General features: G+C 41.3%; 2 protein-coding genes across 2 annotated transcripts; both read left to right on the top strand.

Annotated features, from left to right (window-relative positions):
• Nucleotides 1-1,123: 1,123 nt before the first annotated feature.
• Nucleotides 1,124-10,751, top strand: suox (sulfite oxidase). The gene is made up of 5 exons (XM_054785865.1): nucleotides 1,124-1,214; nucleotides 5,142-5,212; nucleotides 5,334-5,502; nucleotides 6,977-7,249; nucleotides 8,845-10,751. The coding sequence occupies exons 2-5, from the start codon at nucleotides 5,154-5,156 to the stop codon at nucleotides 10,060-10,062; spliced, it is 1,719 nt and encodes a 572-aa protein (XP_054641840.1). The 5' UTR covers nucleotides 1,124-1,214; nucleotides 5,142-5,153; the 3' UTR covers nucleotides 10,063-10,751.
• Nucleotides 10,752-15,406: 4,655 nt separating this feature from the next.
• mmp19 (matrix metallopeptidase 19) lies at nucleotides 15,407-19,733 on the top strand. Its single transcript, XM_054784644.1, has 9 exons — nucleotides 15,407-15,795; nucleotides 15,868-15,953; nucleotides 16,387-16,517; nucleotides 17,567-17,779; nucleotides 17,859-18,104; nucleotides 18,212-18,340; nucleotides 18,692-18,856; nucleotides 18,923-19,050; nucleotides 19,126-19,733. The coding sequence occupies exons 1-9, from the start codon at nucleotides 15,556-15,558 to the stop codon at nucleotides 19,354-19,356; spliced, it is 1,569 nt and encodes a 522-aa protein (XP_054640619.1). The 5' UTR covers nucleotides 15,407-15,555; the 3' UTR covers nucleotides 19,357-19,733.
• Nucleotides 19,734-19,972: the final 239 nt, after the last annotated feature.

Here is a 19,972-nt window from a genome sequence, read left to right as displayed (position 1 = left end):
TTTTCTACACTTGGCACACATTTGGGTAATGCTTGTAAGGTATACAAAGCAAAACTTCTTCCAGACCATTTGAAATCCTAATTTACTTAAAAAAAAAAAAAAAACTTTCATAATTTGCATCCGCCATACCATCTCAACATATTTAAAATCATACTGTTGTGGAGGCCTATGTCCGCTGATTTAAAAGATAACCAAATGCAGTGTCTAAGAATAAAAACAGCAACAACTACAAAATGTAAGACTAAAAGGAGGCATCATCTAAGAATAGAACTATGAATGCATAAAAGGCAACCCATGTGCAGGATCTAAGAATACAAGCTGCAAGAACTGCAATATCTAAAATACTGTAGGTAGGGGAAATAGTTCTATTATGATATTACAGTTTTATGTTAAAATGAAAGGGGGAAATGAATGCTCTATGTCATAATAAAAGTTAATGGGCCTATACAATAAAAGAAACAAGCTAACCTCTGGTGATATCATCTTTTTATTTCAAATGTTTTCGGGATACCTTTGACAAGACAATCAGGTGTAAATGCTACAACATTGTATTTACATGTTATATATATTTAAAGATTCTCCTAATGGGGCACGGCCAATAATGGAGTCCAAACATAGGCAAAAAACTGGCCTCAGGCAGTTTCCACAAAGACTAACCTGGGTACTTAAACCTGAAAAATATATGTTTGCAAAGATAACATGTAGTTTTGATTGACACTGTCAGAGAGGCATCACTTCAAAAATGTTCAGTATTGTGGTTGTACTTTGCAATGTGTACCACATCGTCATGCTGCACACTGGAAGTGCAATTATATTAACTATGAAACCGACTAAGGCAGAGTATTCACGTAGCTCTTATATTGGATCTCGTGATGATCTGCAGCTGTACCTAATGTTGTGTTCAATGTAGGATACATAAAAATTGCGTATTTTTCAGCTTTGTAGTCAACGTAAACCAAATTACTTTTCTGTAACTGTCCCATTTTTTACATTCCAGAATATTCTGCATACTCGCAGTAAAATGTATTTCTTGTCAAGACCAAAAATGTTTTTGATCGTGCAGCAGACGTCTTCAGGTTACTTTTTTTTTTTTTAACAACACTGCACCACGTTTGTTATCTTGAACGCCTCCGGGCTACCATGTCATCGCCACGGCTGAGTTTCACATTTTTTGTAGTGACACGGGATACAAGCAGGCATCTGACAGCGCACATGTGAGTTTTTTGAGTTTGTTTTAATTTTTTGCTTATTTACAGCAAAAATAAGAAATAATTACAGGTCTTCTTTGTGTGCAAATTTTCACGAGTGGGTGATGTCGTTCGCTTTGGCATCAGCGGCAAACCTCGCTAACTGTAGTGTTAGCAAAGTTAGCTGTAAGCAGGACGTGTCTCTACAAACAAGTTACGAAACACACGCTTGCTTTACCCAGCCTTTTCTTATAGTGCCAATATGCATACTCAATGTAGTTAAATGTGAGTAAATACATAACTTACTGTTTCTTTTGAGTTAAAAGTACCCCACTTGAAGTTCAAATTACAGAAAACGCGTAGGAAATGCCAGTTTTAGATGTATAGATGGTGTAACGTGTTATAATCCACATGCTTATCATCGTCATGTGTATTGGTAGGAAACGCAGCCCGTCATAGCACTTCACTGTCACAATCTAGTGCCCCCCATCATCTATTCATTGCCCGTGCATGTTTTTTTTAGACGAAGGAATCAAATAAGTTCTCTGCCAGGTATGCAAGTATAGTATAGTATTGCTAGCTTCGTTACAGTACGAGTCATATAATAGAGGTTGTTATAATATTAAGATGGTGACACCAACAGATTTTATGGCAGATTAATGGGAAGGTGTATATCTTCCACGCTTACATATTGCACAGTGAAATGCTCCTTAAGCGATGCACTTTCAGTAGTATTTAATGTATCAACGCAAAACTGGAGAGCTTCAGTAGAAATAGGGGATATTTTGTAGCATTTGGTATGACTGGTTTTTGCTGGTGGGGTAAAGCTGCTGCAAGATAAGGCTGGTTGTAATCTCAAAAGCTACTGAAAAGCTGATAAGACAGGTAGAAATGATTAAGTGGTTATGGTTTAACTTATTGCAAACATGCACACAGTTTACATTAAATGCTTCATGTTACAATTCACAATTCCACATGTTCGAAAAGGAGTAGAAAGAAGCAGAGTTTATTTAACCCTACCCACTCTCCGTATCACATCAATTGCTAATACATACGTTCACTTCCTTTATTAAACATGCACTAATTCACTATTTACATTATTCTTCCATACAATCAAAACAGTTATTATAATAATAGTACTTTTTTTTTTTTAAACAAAAAAAACAATTCCTCTTTTTTCCTCTGTTGTCTGGATCCACTTCCAGGTCTTCCTGTCCTGCTGTCTTTCGTGTTGCACTGTGAGAGTCTTTGAATGTAGAAACACTAAGTCCCCAACTAACGAACACAATTGGTTCCAGACGACCGCTCTTAAGTCGAATTGTTTTTAAGTTGGGGAAAAGGTAATATTACCAATGATATAGGTACTACATGTACGTGTATACATATACAGTATATGTGTATGTATGTAAATATGAGTTTGGATGAAGTAGTAATATTAAACGAGGATAATTAATGAAAAAAACAATAATAAAAATGATATAATAATAGGTAATGATAAATGTTATTTACCTTTGAAGAGGAATGGTCGAGCATACGTCGTTGCGGTGGAGGAGGAGGAGTTATTGAAAAAAAGGACAATGGTCGTCGTCGTTAGACTCTTCTAAAAGACGTAGTGTTCTGTGGGTGGTGTAGAATTAAACAGGCCTATTAACTCTTCATAAACTAAAATCACACGCTCTGTCCAGGTTGTATCATAAAACTCTTAGCCTTCCTCTCTCCTCTTCCTCGGCTTCCTTTATCTGTTGGTCCCATTAGCAGTGTCACAGTGCCCTCTGCTGGTCAAGCGTGTATCAGTATAAATATGGGTTTGCCCGTCAAGCATGTAGCAGTATAAATATGGACTTATAAGCCAAAACACATGAAAAAATAGACCAGTCGGCTTGTGTTCGTATCTCCGAATGTTCGCACGTCGGATGTTCATTAGTAGGGGACTTAGTGTACATGGGTTCCTAATTACAGTACTTCTGTTGAGCAGGCCCTGGATCTCGATGTGTAGTCTGGGACTGTGGCATTTGAGCTATTACACAGCTATTTACCTAGCTGTGTAATTCGTTGCTGTGCAATGTATTAACAGCCAATATTCATAAGGCTTTAAACATCTGTAAATGTTGCAATACATCATACTTGTACACATTTCTTGTACAACTTTAGTTTTGCAAAAAGTACCAAGGCCAGGATAAATGAACATTTCGGGTTATACATAAAAAGTTATACATTTACTACATCATCTATTTTAGTAGAGGAGGTCAGCTGAGTGGCTGCTGATTGGTCAATACAGGAGGAGGTAAACAGTTTAAAGGTTCGGGTTCACGAATACTGTATATATTGTACAGGCTATGAAGCACTATCATTGTTGATGAGTATTTACAATGTGTAAGGCTGTGTTTTTTTTTTTTTTTTTTTTTTTTTAAACCACTCATCCCAAATGTCTAACTGTCGCTGCACAGATAATACAAACTCATGTCTCTTAAATGAAGTTGAAAACCTTTGAAGTTGATACCATAGTTTCTCATATAGTGGCCATGAGTTGATGTATGTTTCTAATACTTTTTCCACATATACATACATTCAATTATTGTCTATGCCACTTAGCCGGACTCTACCTCGGCTGACTTTGGCAGGGTACACCTGGACTGGTCACCAGTCAATCACAGGGCACATTCAGTATAGACTGAACGTAAATGATTGATACAGGGTGTCCCAAAAAATGTGACCTAATTTGAAATATGAATATCTGAGTAACTACATGTCCTAGGCACAGTAAATTACGTTGAAAAATAAAACATGTATTTATCAAAATGCCAACAAGACACTCAAACGGATGTAGATTTTATAAGGGATTTCACAGAGCTTCACAAATGTTCAATGTGTGCAAAAAATGCCTTTTCATTGCAAGTGAAACCCTGAAAAAAAGTAAAACATTAAACTTAGTTTGTACATGTTTTGTTAAAATGCACAAGAATTGTCTTATGTTATTAGACTGAATACTGCGTATTACAGTCTTTGAACTATAATGATGGATTCAATACTGCATTTCAAATTATTTTAGGGTCAACATTGAAATGTTTGTCAGCCTTTGTTGTGGAATACAGCAGCTCTTTCTCCTTATACTCTTTAAACGTAAGCTTTACAGATGCCACCTTTGCTGTGCAGGCTGTGTATTTTGGTAAATATGTCAATGTCAGATGTAGTAAAGGTACAGTAATTACATCCATCTAGTGCAGGGATCGGCACCCTTCACTATCAAAAGAGCCATTTTGCCCGCATCTAGTGCAGGGATCGGCAACCTTTACTATCTAAAGATCCATTTTGCCCCCTTGCCCACTAAAGAAAAATAGTCTGCAGCCGCAAAACATCAGCTTAAAACAGCATCTTATAAACAAAGTTTGTATCTTTCTTACTTTTACCAGTAACGAGCCCAACGTGTGCAGGGCTGGACTGCAGGGATGACCACTTTTACACATGTAGGTCTACTTTGAAATAAATATACTACTTTTCAGAAAGTGTTGAGTGCTTGTTTTGAAAATGTCGTTTTCTGGTTTATCTCGCCACATATCAAGCATATAGGTAAGCCAGCATCGTTGGCAGAGAAGACAAAGGAGTCTGTCAGAATTAAAAACTACATTTTGTTTTGACAAATTATTTTTGGCAAATGCGCATTTTCCCCATGTGGGTGTTGGACAAATATTCAGGCATTGCGAAGGGAGATACAACAAGGAGGCTGAAGAGCTACATGCGGCTCCAGAGCCGCAGGTTGCCGACCACTGATCTGGTGGCTTCCCTTGTTATCTTTTTACTTCAGTGGAAAACAGGAGGCTATTTGAGGTGTGGCATTCAAGTGGACGGTACAATTTACGATTAATTGGGGCAGGGCATCTCTGAGAATGCATCGACTATTTGAGGATATATGGAATGTCTGACTAAAACACTATTCTCAATTTGGTTGTTCCACAGAACACCAATGCCATGCTGCTGCTTAGACGCTGCCAACGTCTAACTGGATGTGGTTGCCTCACTCCTCAAAGGTACTTCGGTCTTGTGCTGATCAGAATAGTTTCTGTCCTTTACCTCAGTCTGGCTTAAGATTTGAAGCGTTTTTGTGTATCCCTATTTTACAGCCTAATAAGCTTTTCCTAATTTCCACAGAGCTCAAGCGTCACCTGCAGCGGCGTTGAGTGCGGTTCGTCTCGCGAGCGGTAGCAGCCATGACCAGAGGTCGGAGCACCCTGGACACAGTCCCAGCTGGAGGCAAGCCTTAGCGGGTCTGCTGGCCGGCACAGGAGCTGTACTGGCTTATGGTCTCCACCACCACAAGGTCTGCTTTCCATGACAATGAAATCATAAAGCAGTTAGAAGACATGGCATTGAGTGTTTGATTTGAAAAGAGGTCCAGGATAATATACCAAGCCCAAGAAAGAATAGATAGTTGTATTAGCTGCCACACCCACCGTCTAAATACTGTTTTTGCTAACAGTGATTCAGAAGCCCGACTCAGCATATTTGTTGATTTGGATTCTCACTTCCAGTGTGACTCAGCATGCACACCATGAGCTCAGCCTCCCTGTCTGATCTCTTTAAAGTCACAGGAAGTTCAGACTGTACAAATCCCAGTTTGGATCACTGATGGTGACTCTAAACTGATGAGAACTGATTCAGTACTGGGCCCATCACCTTGTATTTTTACGTAAACTCTAACTAAATACAGAGGAACCTCTGTTTTTGTATGATTTGATTTTTAACTAAAATCACTGCCACAAATATGTCTCGGTTTTCGTACGCTGTCTTGGTTATCGTACGGCCAAACAATGTGCGCCCTAACAAACTAGTCAAGTGCCCAAACCAAAACATTCACACGTAGGTGACTCAGTCACTTTGAAGAATGGACAGTGATTCTTTTTTAAAGCTGGAACAAGATTCTGGACAGGGAATTTTTTAAAATCATCTTTATTGTGTGTCTTTTTTGTTCATAGAACGGAACGACAAACCACTCCTTTCAAGCACTGTGCTGTGTGCTGATGAGGCGTTCAAGTGAACTGCGTATTTTTGAGTGTTAGAGGAATCTCTTTAAAAAAAAAATTTTTTAAAAATTAAATACGGCTGCAAAACAAGTTGCAAGTGCCAGAACTTTGATAAAGAATGTGAGAAAAAGTTTAGAATTCATGAAAGAAATCACAGTGAAGTATGAAGGTAGGTTCCGAGTTAACACTGGTTGCACAGGGAATGATTTAACAGAGACACATAACATAACAGCTGGGCGAGTGTGTATAATGATGATTGTACCTGCTGCTGAAGTTTACAATAATGTTCAAGTGTGCAAGTATACAGCTCTAAGCGTCCACTCTTTGAAGTCAAGTTTGTAACAGACTAGAATAAAACTGTATATAATATAATATATAATATATATTTATTATATATATATATATAATATATATAATAAAACTCTTGCATCCCCTCCCATCCTCACTCCACTCATCTCTGTGTTTGCCAGTCTTCCATAAAGGTAGAAGTCATGCTAAATGTTCATTTATCCATTTAAGTCATCATTTATATGTATTTCACTTTGTTTTCTGCATATACCACTATATTTATGCTCTTTGGGTTTATAATATTTGGTGTGAATGGATGAATTGGATTTACATTATTTCTTATGGGGAAAATTGATTCACTTTTTGTGTTTTTCGTTTTCGTTGGACCATTTGGAACGGATTAATGACAAAAACCAAGGTTTCACTGCAATTGACTTTTCGACCATACCTTAAAAGTTCTGCTGTGTATTGTCTCCTGTGCAGGCGGAGCAGACAGACGGCATTAGCGTTCACGCCAAAGCACAGACCTCTCCTCTTCCCATCTTCAGCCAAGAGGAGGTTACAAAGCACCGCACCTTGCAAGATGGTGTGTGGGTCACTTACAAAGGCAGCGTCTATGACATCACTGAGTTTGTCACAATGCACCCTGGTGGGGATAAAATCTTGCTGGCAGCAGGAGGCGCCCTGGAACCCTTTTGGGCTCTGTATGCAGTGCACAACCAGGAGCACGTGCTCGACATCCTCTCTGAATACAAGGTATGGACACAAGCTAACATGTTCTGCAACATGACAATGCTTCGAGGATGAGATGACATACTGTACGCTTGTGAGTAATGACATGGAGACAGAGTATGAAACCTAGATGCTTTGTAAATGCAGCTTTCAAACGTACGTATTCTTAGGCATTGAAAAGAGCTTAAATTGTGGGCATAATGCTACAGTCATTTATAGGGCAAGAAACTAGGGATGCTCATATCAGGGTTTTATGCTGCCGATTCCGATCGTCCATGAGTGAGATCGACCAATACCGGTCACATGGATTAACTGTATTTATTTATTCTGAGTGGTATTGTCCAGGGGAGCCGTTAGACAATTCCAAGGGCCCCTGGGAAATAGGTAATTATTTTCCTTTGTTGGTGTGAAACGATTTTTGTTCTATTTGACATAAACCTGAATTTAATTTGATGCATGTTTTGGAGTACATAGGACTTGTGGACTTGAGAAGGCATTCGATCGTGTTCCTCGAGGAATTCTGTGGGGAGTACTCCGGGAATATGGGGTACTGGAGTTTGGTTCACATTGCCGGCAATAAGTCGGACCTGTTTCCTGTGAGGGTTGGACTCCGCCAGGGCTGCCCTTTGTAACCAATTCTGTTCATTACTTTGATGGACAGAAGTTGTAGGCGCAGCCGGGGGTTTGAGGAGTTCCGGTTTGGTGGTTGCAGGATTGGGTCTCTGCTTTTTGCAGATGATGTGGTCCTGTTGGCCTCATCCAACCCTGACCTTCAACTCTCACTGGATTGGTTTGCAGCCGAGTGTGAAGCGGCCCAAGTCCGAGTCCATGGTTGTCACTCGGAAAAGGGTGGAGTGCCATCTCCGCATCGGGAATGAGACCCTGCACCAAGTGGAGAAGTTTAAGTACCTCGGGGTCTTGTTCACGAGTGAGGGAAGTATGGAATGTGAGATCGACTAGTGGATTGGTGCGGTGATGCGGACTCTACATCAGTCCGTAGTGGTGAAGAGGTAGCTGAGACGAAAGGCAAAGCTCACAATTTACCGATCTACGTTCCTACCCTCACCTATGGTCATGAACTTTGGGTAGTGACCAAAAGGACAAGATTGGGGGTACAAGTGAGTTTTCTCTGTAGGGTGGCTGGGCTCTCCCTTAGAGATAAGGTGAGAAACCCTGTCATCTGGGAGAAACCCAGATAGAACGGCTGCTCCTCCGCATTGAGAGAAGCCAGATGAGGGGGCTTGGCATCTGGTCAGGATGCCTCTTACATGCCGCGCCGGAGAGGTGTTCAGGGCATGTCCGACCGGTTGGAGGTTTCGGGGAAGACCCAGGACCCATTAGAGAGACTATGTCTCTCAACTGCCTTTGGAACGCCTTGGGATTTGCCGTGAAGAGCTGGACGAAGTAGCTGGGGAGAGTGAGTCTGGGCTTCCCCGCTTAGGTTGCTGCCCCGTGACCCGATCTCATATAAGCGGAAGAAGATGCATGGATGGATGGAAATATACCATAGCTTTATGGTGTTGCAAAAACATGAAATTATAACATACCTACCCGAATATAAGACGACCCTGAATATCATCAACCTGAATATCATGAAATAATTTTTCTTTGCCTACAAGGTTGGCGAGCTGAAAGCAGAGGATCAGAAGAAGCAGCAGAACTTGACATCATCAGATCCTTACTCCTCCGACCCCGAGCGTCATCCTGTCCTGCGTGTCAATAGCCTGAAGCCCTTCAACGCAGAGCCCCCTCCTGAAATCCTCTCTGACAGCTACATCACACCCTCTGCTTTCTTCTTCAAGAGGAACCACTTGCCCGTTCCTCAGGTGGACCCTGCGTCATATGAGCTGCAGGTGGAGGGACTCCCTGGAGGAGTTCTGCGACTTTCATTGGAGGACTTAAAGAGCCGCTTCCCAAAGCACACGCTCACAGCCACGCTGCAGTGCGCTGGAAACCGGCGCTCTGAGATGAACACAGTCAAGCAGGTGAAAGGACTTAACTGGGGCATCGCTGCAATCAGTAACGCCACGTGGGGCGGTGCTCGCCTCAGGGATGTGCTGCAGGCGGCTGGCTACAGTCCAGATGTGGCCCAGTGGGCTCGGCATGTTCAGTTTGAGGGACTGGACAAAGACTTGACCGGGACAACTTATGGTGCTTCTATTCCTCTAAATAAGGCCGTCAGCGAGGAAGGTGACGTGCTGCTGGCTTATGAGATGAACGGCGAGGCTCTTCCGGCCGACCATGGCTTCCCTGTGCGGGTCGTGGTGCCGGGAACGGTGGGTGCCCGGAACGTCAAGTGGCTCTCCAAGATCACAGTCAGCGCAGAGGAGAGCAGCAGCCACTGGCAGCAGAACGACTATAAGGGCTTCTCCCCCGCCACTGACTGGGACACAGTCGACTTCAAGTCAGCTCCGGCCATCCAAGAGCTGCCCGTTCAGTCTGCTATCACCACACCCACAGATGGCACTGTGATCTCCCGCAGCAGCGAGGAGCTGACGGTGAAGGGCTACGCCTGGAGCGGCGGAGGACGAGAAGTGGTGCGTGTGGACGTGTCTCTGGATGGAGGGAAGACGTGGCAGGTGGCCCAGCTGAGGGTCAGCGACAAGGGGCAAGATCCAGAAGTTTCACCCCCTCCTGGGAGAGCTTGGGCCTGGAAGCTCTGGGAGCTCACGGCCCCGCTTCCTCCAGAGGCTCACCAGCTGGAAATAGTCTGCAAGGCCGTGGACAACAGTTACAACATGCAGCCTGACACGGTTGCTCCCATCTGGAACCTGAGAGGGGTGCTGAGTAATGCCTGGCACAGGGTGAAGGTGAAGATCAGTGACGATGAGGAATAAACCTCATAAATCTCTCGCGAAATGATGAAGGTGCGTTGTGCAGTTACGTTCTCCGCAGTATTTAGAGGAGTGAAGCGACTAAGCCAAACATGTCAGCCACACTTAAATGGAATTATGCTTCTATTATTTTTATTTCTTTCAAAGAAAGGTCTACCAAGCACTTGAATTTCAACAATGTACTAGTAGTAAGATTTAATTGAACTAATGTAATGACATTGTAAAAAGACATGGCTTACCGGTCATTTTGTGTCTTCTTAGCATTTCCACTTGTTAAGTCATGTAGCACAGTGGTTCCCAAACTTTTTACAGTCACGTACTCAGGCGCACTCATAATTGTGAGTGTTACACGGTAATTGTTTTTATTTTTATTCATGTACCCCCGATGACAATTGGTGTACCTATGGGGGTATGCGTACCCCACTTTGGGAACCTATGATGTAGTACAATTGTCTGGATTGATCTCACATGCAAGTATTTAGTAGGAGCAGAACATGACAAAACGCATTGGAATAGTAAAGCTCGATATATGCTCATTATTAAACTTTTTCTTTTATTTTTTGTTATTGATATGACAATTATCCTGCAAAGACAATTTGCTGACTTGTGGAATAACAAACCAGTTAGCACTGGGAGCTGTGTTTTTAGTGGGAAATTATTATGCCAATAATGAATAAATCATTTCAATTTTGTACTTGAGTCATTGTGATTTGTTTGCATCTTGAGATTTAGAGCTAAAAGGGTGCTTTTCGATGTATTCTAGCTAGGTTGTTTTATTATTGCGCTTCAGCATTCTCATATTCGTGGATTTCTTTTCTGTGATTTAAATTGTAAATAATAGTTTTTTTTATGGTAACTTTAAAAATAGAGTGGTTTGATGGAACTACCTGCAGGGGGGAAAAAGAGTGCTGCAGAATCCAGCACAAGTCAGTTTGCCAGCAGGAAGATACTTTGACAAGTTGTGTGTAACTACATGTTTTGAACGTACAATACACACCTCAGTTTTAATGCATCCCAGTTTTTGTATGATTCCTCTTTCGTTGAAAATTGTTGCTAAAATTTTGTCTCGGTTTTTGTACTCTGTTCATTTTCGTTCAGTGCACTAAACAAAGTAGTCTGTTTGCCCTGTTCTGTATCACTGAGCAAAACCAAGTGCCCGAACAAAGCAACTCTGTGCATTTTTTATAGCGCAACTGCTAAATAACCTGCCATGGGGCCAAAGAATAGTTGTGAGTGCCAACAAGTTGATAAAGAAGGTGAGAAACGCTATTGAGTTTGATCTTGCCGGGGTGTGGGGGACGTCCACGTCAACAATAAGTTCCATTCAGTACATCAAGTATAATTATCTCACTTTCTTTTCTGCATATAAAGCTGCATTCATACGTTTTGGTTTTCGTTGTGATGTTTTGGAACTTGGCTTGGAACGTAACCACCGTTCCGAGCAGGGCTCTACTGTAATAATTATATATTTTCACATTAGATTAATTTTAGTTTCATGAGGAAAATATCCACATGCATTTACCTCATGATCATGAGATAAGAAAGTGAGCCACATGATGACCGTTGGCTGTTGCCTCTTTGCTGTTCTCAAAAATGAGATAGCACTCACATGTTGGTGACACATTTTACAAGCTGAATCTGGTTCTGCTAAAGTTAGCCCTCCAGTTTTGCGACCCGTCACAAACACCAGATTGAAAGATTTTGACCGTCATTTATGAGAAAGCTGTCCCCACAATCTTATATTTAATGACGTTGGTTCAAGACAACTTCTGGGAATTCCTGCCACATCCTGTTTGGTGAATCCTGTCATTTTGGCTTGAGGCCTCTCGCAATATTCTATTGTCTGAACTCTTGTCTCTTCCACGTACAGGATTGTACAACCTCTTGCTTACATCACCATCTGTTTCTCCTGATGTTCCGCAGGACTCATCATGAAAGTTCCATCACCCGGTTGACTTTATTTTACAGCAGACACAGATAAATGAAACTTGTATTTATTATTCAAACATTTTTTTAGTCATCAGTGCAGCTTGTGTAGCGGTCTATAGTTCCTATCCACTAAAAAAAGAGTCAACACACAGCCATTATTGGATAAATAGCTGGTGGTAGCATTATCGTCTGTGGCTGCATGAAAACTGCCAGCACTGAGGACCTGCTGTTCATTGAGGGAAACATATTTCAGCATGTAGTGTGACTAATGTGGAGCAGAGCATGATGGGAAGGAAAATGGTTTTAGTCGTAGCCCAACCACACCTCCAAGATGACAACTGCCTTGCAGAGGAAGCTGAAAGTGTACACTGACTACTTCTGTCCTTGTTTCATTTCTGTAGTTCCGTTCCTTGAGAAGATGTAATAAAATGGTTTCAAAATTATGAAAAAATTCTACATTTTGCAGCTTCTTTTTTTATTTTCTATTTTTCAAAAATATATTTAATAAATCAGGCTGTTTTGTGGTTGAATACAGCCTATTATTGGTCAAATATATACAGTGTATACATATATATATACATGAATATTTAAGCAAATTGTACATATTTTTTGCCTAAATGGCACATTTTCAAGCATAAAATGAATGTGATTACAAATATAAGGCATTCAGAAGATGCATTCAAAGACATGATTCTACGCAGTAGTCTACATTGGCCACTAGATGTCAGTAATGTTACTGTAATGTTCCGTGGGACACACAAGACTTGATCGCTTGATCAATTTCGTTGCAGGTTTGAATTATCTCACAACAGGCACAATAATAATAACATAATAATCATCATAACCACCGGCGTCACTTCCTGGCCTCCACATGTTTGTAACACATTTATTGCAACAAATGGTATATTTTCTCTGATTATGTCTACTGTATTGGGTAATACGAGTGTAAGGGTGACTATAGGGGTGTTATTTCATGTCTAGAGGGCTCTAATGATATTGAAACCCGCATTAAAAAGCTTTAATGCAATAACTATGAAAATATTTCATTTATAAATAAGAAATCCTATTTACGGCTGGGTCTGAAGCCGATTAACCGCGACAAATCATGTCTGATCTCTCTTTCTTACTCATGACTGACTGAAAATTTAGGGTGCAGCCACTTGATAAATGAAAATGAACACTGTTGCTTTTAGGGTGAAAACAGACTCAGTCATGAGTGTGTTTGTGTGCTGCTGAGAATAAACCGTCACAGGTGATTTAAGGATAAAAACAGTTTTTATGATTTTACCTTTATATACCACCATTTCATTTCCAATTTCCAGTACCACCAAATTCCTTTTTACCACAGGTTTCTAAAATCGATGAAAAGCTATTCAACAACAGGTTGGACAAATTTATCAATAACAATAAATTACTCGCGGACAGCCAATATGGATACACGGATAAGCTAACATTTCAACTTCCATGGCACTAATTTCAATAACAGAGGAAATTATAAACGCTATAGTTGTCAAAGTGCGCAGCTGCAGTATTTATGGATTTAACAAAAGCCTTCAACACAATCACAGCATCCTAATTACCAAAACTAGAAATATATGGAATCAGAGGAGTAGTCTTGAACTGGGTTAAAAGCTACTTAAAAGACAGGAGGCAATATGTGAAGCTAGGAGAATATACATCTCCGAGCTTAAATATACCCTGCGGCGTACCCCAGGGGTCAATACTGGGACCAAAACTGTTCAATCTATATATAAACATCTGTAAAGTCACGAAAGACCTAAAGCTCGTATTATTTGCAGACGATACAGCTGCATTCTGTTCTGGTGATAGCACGCAAGAACTAATAAACAAAAAAACAGATTATTTAAAACATTTATATAAAATTGATCAAAACAGGCTATCCCTAAACCTAAGTAAAACTAAGCTAATGTTATTTGGTAAGAGCACAAAGGATGTGCATGCGCAAATACAAATTGACGCCGTGGACATTAACAGAGTGAACGAAAATACATTTCTCGGGGTCATAATAGATGACAATATGAACTGGAAATCTCACAAAAAAATCCATAAATCCATTTTCTCTGCCGCTTATCCTTATTAGGGTCGCGGGCGTATGCAGGAGCTTATCCCAGTTGATTTTGGGCGAGAGACAGGGTACACCCTGGACTGGTCGCCAGCTCACATTAAAAATATACACCCTAAAGTGGCAAGAAATACCTCCATGCTAAATAGCAAAATTTGTTCTGGACCACAAATCTTGTTCTGGACAAAAAAGGGCAGTTAGGATAATCCATAATGCTGCTTATAGAGAACATAAAAACCCTTAATTTAAAAAATCACAATTATTAAAATTTGCTGACTTGGTAAACTTTCAAACAGCTAAAATTATGAATAAAGCAAACAACCTGTCAAGCTTCAAAATGAGAAATGAACTAAAATACAAAGACAAGGCATTAAGACGACTCATTCAAATTGTGAATGTAGTATTCTACTTTGGTCACTAGGTGGCTGTAATTGTTCAGTGTTCAGTGAGACAAGCATCGCTGGAACAGACTTTTATTGCAGGTTTAAATGATCTCACAACAGGCACAATGATAATAACATGATAATCGTAATAATAATAATAACAATCATAATAACAACATGGGCAACTGATGCGGCCGTAACACACGGCAAGCAAAAACCCAACTCTGAATCACAGGTGACGAGTTTTGTTTCTTTTCTCCGATTATATCTACGATATTGGGTAAAACCAGTGTAAAGGTGACTATAGGGGTGGTAGTTCATGTCTAGAGGGCTCTAATAATGTTAAAAACCGTCCTTAGAAGATCTCAAACAGGTTTCCTATGCCATAACTACACAAATACTGCATTTATAAAGAAGGAATCCTACTTTGTGCAAATTCACTTTCACGGTCAGGTCTGGAACCAATTAACTGCGATAAATGAGGGATCACTGTCGTTGTCTCCACTTTCAACGGGTCAATCTTTTAAAACTACTTTAGCCTGAAATATACAGTACATATCAAATGTGAATTATGCATATTTTTCAACCCTTAAAGGGAGGTTTACATAACTATTTATTTGGTCGAAAAAAAGAAGCTAAAACACACTTATAGACTATCTTTACATATACACCATTATTCAACATCACAAACAATACACACTTATTTTAGCAGCGAGATCGAATGGGAAAAGTAGCGCCATCTGATGGACAAATATATATAAATTGAACATTAAGGATTGCATTACTTCTGTCGATAGCACGTGTGGGCTCACAAATATATGTGTCGCACGGGCTAAGTTACGGAATTCTAATTCAACTCTAAAATGCTTGAAAACATTCGACTTTATATTCATTTAACAAAGCTAAAATAAAAAATGAAATGGCACAAAATGTCCACAGGATCTCTCCAGGGTTTTTAAGACCGCAACTGTACCGAGGGCTCTACAAATGCTTGTATAGACAGCACTTGTAGCTCCTCTGTGATAAACAACAGACACACACACACACACACACACACACACACACATTGACTGCAGATCCCCAAATCCTCATTCTTCACTGATGGCTCATAGCCTCCCCGGGGCTGAGTCACACGCCGGGTCCACTTTAAAAAGCGCTGCAGCTCCGAGTAGAGAGTACAGCTTCAGTCTACTCACTCTTGACGCGACTGAGTGTGGGCATTCGAAAGATCAAACTTCAAGGATGGCGCACACCTGGCTGCTAGTGCTGCTTGTGGTGCTCACCTGCAGTGGTTCCCTCTTGTGTGCGCTGGTGCAGTGGACAGAACTGAACGAGGCAAAGGTAGGACACGGAAAGTATGTTATTGAACCTACAATTACAGAGCGTTATCTCCATTGTTTATTTGCACCGCAGGCCTATTTGAAGCAGTATGGCTACCTGAATGAGCCCACCGATCCCCAGGACCCCCACTACCTGGAGGAGGTCATTGAAGCTCTCAGGTAACTTTCAAGGTAGCACTGCATCACACTAACATTTTGCTAACTAAGTTATGCTAATGCTGTTTTGTCTGCAGGCTAAATTTAACTCGGTATGGTAACAATATTAAATTCATTGTTTTACACCAGTATCTTTTAAAATATATATCCAGTATCTTATACTTTTAATGTAAAAAATTCATATAGTATTGCTTTTTTGCAGTTATATTTTTGTTATACATGAAAAAATCACTGAAAACCATGGCTTAAACTTCAACTTGTTTTGGCATTTTGTCAATTCCATGCCGCACTTTTTCTGTCACAATATGAAGAAAGATGCAGTTTTGTCTTCTTGGCTACACACGTGCATTTCTCATTCTCATCAACCACAAATGTGGACTGACCGCTCCTTCTGTTTACATTGAGTGGCATAGTTTTGATCCACTTTTGTGTTCAGGGTCTTCCAAAGGGTGAATGATCTACCCTCTAGCGGAGAGTTGGATGAAGCCACCTTGGATGTGATGAGGCAGCCCCGCTGTGGCTTGGAGGACCGCTTCAACAAAAAGCATCACAAATACAGACTGATGGGTGATTCACTCAATGATCGTCTGTGGCTACGTTGCACAGAAATGCAGGAAAGATAAAAAAAAAAAAAACAACAAAAAAACAGTAACTTTTTAATATGTGGGTGCAGTTCTTGTTAGAACTTGATAAAGGTCTCATATTATTTTTCAACAATAGAGTATTAGATGTGTGTTGGCCAAAATCTAGCCTTGATGAATTTAAACAGTTTAAAAGTGCTCTTAGTAACTTCGTAACTCTGCACTCGTCCAACATGATAGATGCTATACAGTGTATCACACACAACAACCTCATTTTAAAGCGATAGTTCAGATTTTTTTACATGAATTAGTGTGACATCCCCATCAGCAGTGTAGTCCAATAACAACAGATGTAACGCCAAGCGTTTTGGGAGGTCAGATTTTTTTGAGAAGGCACTTTTCTGACGCAAATGTATTCATCTTTTGAACGCATATTGTTTTGGGAAGCCAAACTCTTGACTTAATTGTCCACAGCAACTAAGTGGAACTACGTTCTTCATCACGGAAATCTGACCAGAACTGGACTTAGGAGACCAAGTGGGGGGTAAGTCGCCGTTATTGGACTACAATGCTGATGGGGAAGTCATACAACTTCATGTCAAAAAATTCAAACTATCCCTTTAAGGAGTGGAACAGGAGGACACAAAGGTTAGCAACACTAGCGTACGGCTATGTGAGGTACATTGCTAACATTACACTCACATGTTCATGCTAGGTTTGGTTAAGTAAAACAAACTTAAAGCTCCGACGTCTGTGGCTCACTGACTCCAGGCTTTGCTTTAAGATGTGTGGTGAAGCCTGTTTTGTTTTTTTTGTTGTTTTTTTGCAAAGCTGTCCTCCGTGCAGTCATATCCATGAGGAAGGAAGTTTTTCCTTCAAAAGCAAGCAAATGCTTCTTCTCTCAAAAGTGGCACAAAAAATGACATTTTTTTCATGGTTGATGCTCATAAACAGGATCTAGGGACACAATAAAAATGACTGCATAATGGGGGACCTTTGAAATACAGACAACCATTGTGTGTGTGTGTGTATCAGGTCGTTGGAGAAAGAAGAGTCTGACCTACCGCATATACAACTACACACCTGACATGAAGAAGACACAGGTGAAAACAGCCATTCAGGAGGCATTCAAGTACTGGAGTGACGTGACTGATTTGACCTTCAGAGAGGTCGACTATGGCAGGGGCGACATCAGGATCTCCTTCCATAAGAGAGACGGCTACTGTCCCGTCCCATTTGATGGCCTCGGTTAGGCTTTTCTATTTGCACTGTACAGCTCCAGCAACACGTCCTCATGTCCTGCATTAACGCCTCCTGCTCCCTGCAGGTCGGGTATTGGCACATGCAGAACCCCCAGAAGCCGGAATTGTCCATTTCGACGAAGATGAGTTGTGGACAGAGGGGTCGTACTATGGCTCTAATTTGCGTATCGTGGCTGCTCATGAAATCGGCCATGCTCTCGGGCTGGGTCACTCTCAGTTTAGAAGTGCGCTGATGGCACCGGTCTATATTGGTTACCGTGGCAACTTCCAGCTGCATTTAGATGATGTTCACGGCATCCAGGCACTATATGGTGAGTCACTGAAAACACTGTTATTCATGGTAATAGAATAGACATACTCTACTGTCTACTGCAATAAAGCCAAGGGTCCAAAAACAGTACAACTTTCTTTGTTGCAGGCAAACGCACTACCAGCAGCACTCCATCCAGTCCAACAACGTCACATACTGTCTTTCCTACTGAGGGTAGCAGTAGCACCAACAGCCCCCCCAACCCGTGCACTGCCACGCTGGATGCCATCATGCTGGGTACGATGTCAACCAACTAATACATGGACCATCATACTAGGGGCAGAGGTAGGGTTGGGGTAGGGCTATAGTTAGGGTTTCTAGTTAGGGATAATGTTTAAGTTACTGGTGGGTTAGGGTGGGTTTAGGGTTGGGGTTATGGGGTAGGGTTAACGAACAGTTATGATTGGTTAGGCATTAGAGTGGGTTTAGGGTTTAACGGGTTTAAAATGAGAAAAGTTATTAGGTTGAGGGGTAAGGGTTAGTAAGTTTAGAGGTTAGTGCTAAGGTGAGATGATAATAATGATTTCCTGATGATGTTCCTGATGCGTCCTAGATCTTACATTAGGATCATTCTGCTTCTTCACTCAGGTCCTTGGAAGAAAACCTTTGCTTTCAGTGGAAACTACATGTGGACCATCACCGATCTTGGACACAACACACCAATAAAGATAAACAGCCTGTGGAAGGAGCTCCCTGGGAGCTTAAACGCAGCAGTGCACTCTCCAAGGACTAATAAGACCTACTTTCTGAAAGGTACAAGCCCTGTTGTCACGTGACATTACATTGTGTTCTAAAAGAGCGCGCTGTTTCTGGCGGTAGGTGATAAAGTGTGGAGGTACACTGGCTTTGTGCTGGATTATGGCTACCCTAAGAAGGTGCAGCGTATCCCTCCCAACATTGATGCAGCTTTGTACTTGGAGAAGAACAAAAAGCTAATCTTCATCAAGGTACAACTTACAACAGCATTGCGTTACTGTATTGCTTTACAGGAATGTTGTTTCATGGCACCTCCTTACCTGCAGGGCTCGAACTTCTGGCAGTGGGATGAACTGAAGTACAACATATTAGCTTACAGGCCCAGGCCACTCTTCATGCTCTTCAGCGGCGTGCCGTCCAGCCCAGACGCCGCCTTCACCTGGACCAACGGCAAGGTGTTCTTCTTCAGGGGAGATGACTACTGGCGTGTCAATGAGCTGCTGACTGTGGACAGAGGATACCCGCTTAGCAAGAAAGAGCGCTGGATGCGATGCTAAGGAGTGGCCACAAGGGGGCAGCAGATATCAGAGGGCGCTGGTTGTTGCGCCAGACATGCAGTGCTGCAGTGAGGATTGTCCTTCAACCTATTGACACTAACCTGCAACACATTGTGATATTTTCTTGACTGTGACGATTATGTAAGGTTTTGTATGAGCTCATGGAGAAATTAAAGTGAGGCTTTTGTTTTTTCTCTCAAACATATGTGTTGCATTATGAGTCTTGATGCTTGGAGGAGCATGTAACACGATGATGGGAGTGTGCTCTTTCTGCTGGTTTGATCTGTGCTTCCATTGTGCAATTATTCCCACTGGGTCGCTACAAAACAGCATGCACTGTATTTGTATCTGCTGATATTTTGCACAATTAAACAAAAGTGATGCCAGCAGCAAAAAAAACGGTGTTCTGATGCAAACACTCATTAAAAGAGTAGTAATGAAAGGCTGTTTTGTCCTGCCTTGTGTGAGCAAGAAGAAAAAAATCTTGGCTGCACACAGCATGGCAGCTACAACCAACTCCAGAATAGGAAATCCTTCCAATGACCTCTTTATTGCCTGAGAAAAGTCCAGTTGCTAAGAGCCTAAAGAGGAAAAACAAAGCAACCAATAACAAGTA

This window comes from Dunckerocampus dactyliophorus, chromosome 8 (assembly GCF_027744805.1).
Source record: "Dunckerocampus dactyliophorus isolate RoL2022-P2 chromosome 8, RoL_Ddac_1.1, whole genome shotgun sequence".
In the NCBI taxonomy this organism is placed as follows: Eukaryota; Metazoa; Chordata; class Actinopteri; order Syngnathiformes; family Syngnathidae; genus Dunckerocampus; species Dunckerocampus dactyliophorus.
The sequence above is the reverse complement of the archived record's forward strand: the minus strand, read 5'-3'. Positions and strand labels throughout refer to the sequence as shown.

Coding starts and splice junctions, on each gene's coding strand:
- suox (XM_054785865.1), top strand. CDS start 5,154: ATGCTGCTGCTTAGACGCTGCCAACGTCTAACTGGATGTGGTTGCCTC. Junction 5,503..6,976: donor ATGGTCTCCACCACCACAAG/GTCTGCTTTCCA, acceptor TCTCCTGTGCAG/GCGGAGCAGACAGACGGCAT. Junction 7,250..8,844: donor ACATCCTCTCTGAATACAAG/GTATGGACACAA, acceptor TTTGCCTACAAG/GTTGGCGAGCTGAAAGCAGA.
- mmp19 (XM_054784644.1), top strand. CDS start 15,556: ATGGCTCATAGCCTCCCCGGGGCTGAGTCACACGCCGGGTCCACTTTA. Junction 15,796..15,867: donor CAGAACTGAACGAGGCAAAG/GTAGGACACGGA, acceptor TTTGCACCGCAG/GCCTATTTGAAGCAGTATGG. Junction 15,954..16,386: donor GAGGTCATTGAAGCTCTCAG/GTAACTTTCAAG, acceptor TTTTGTGTTCAG/GGTCTTCCAAAGGGTGAATG.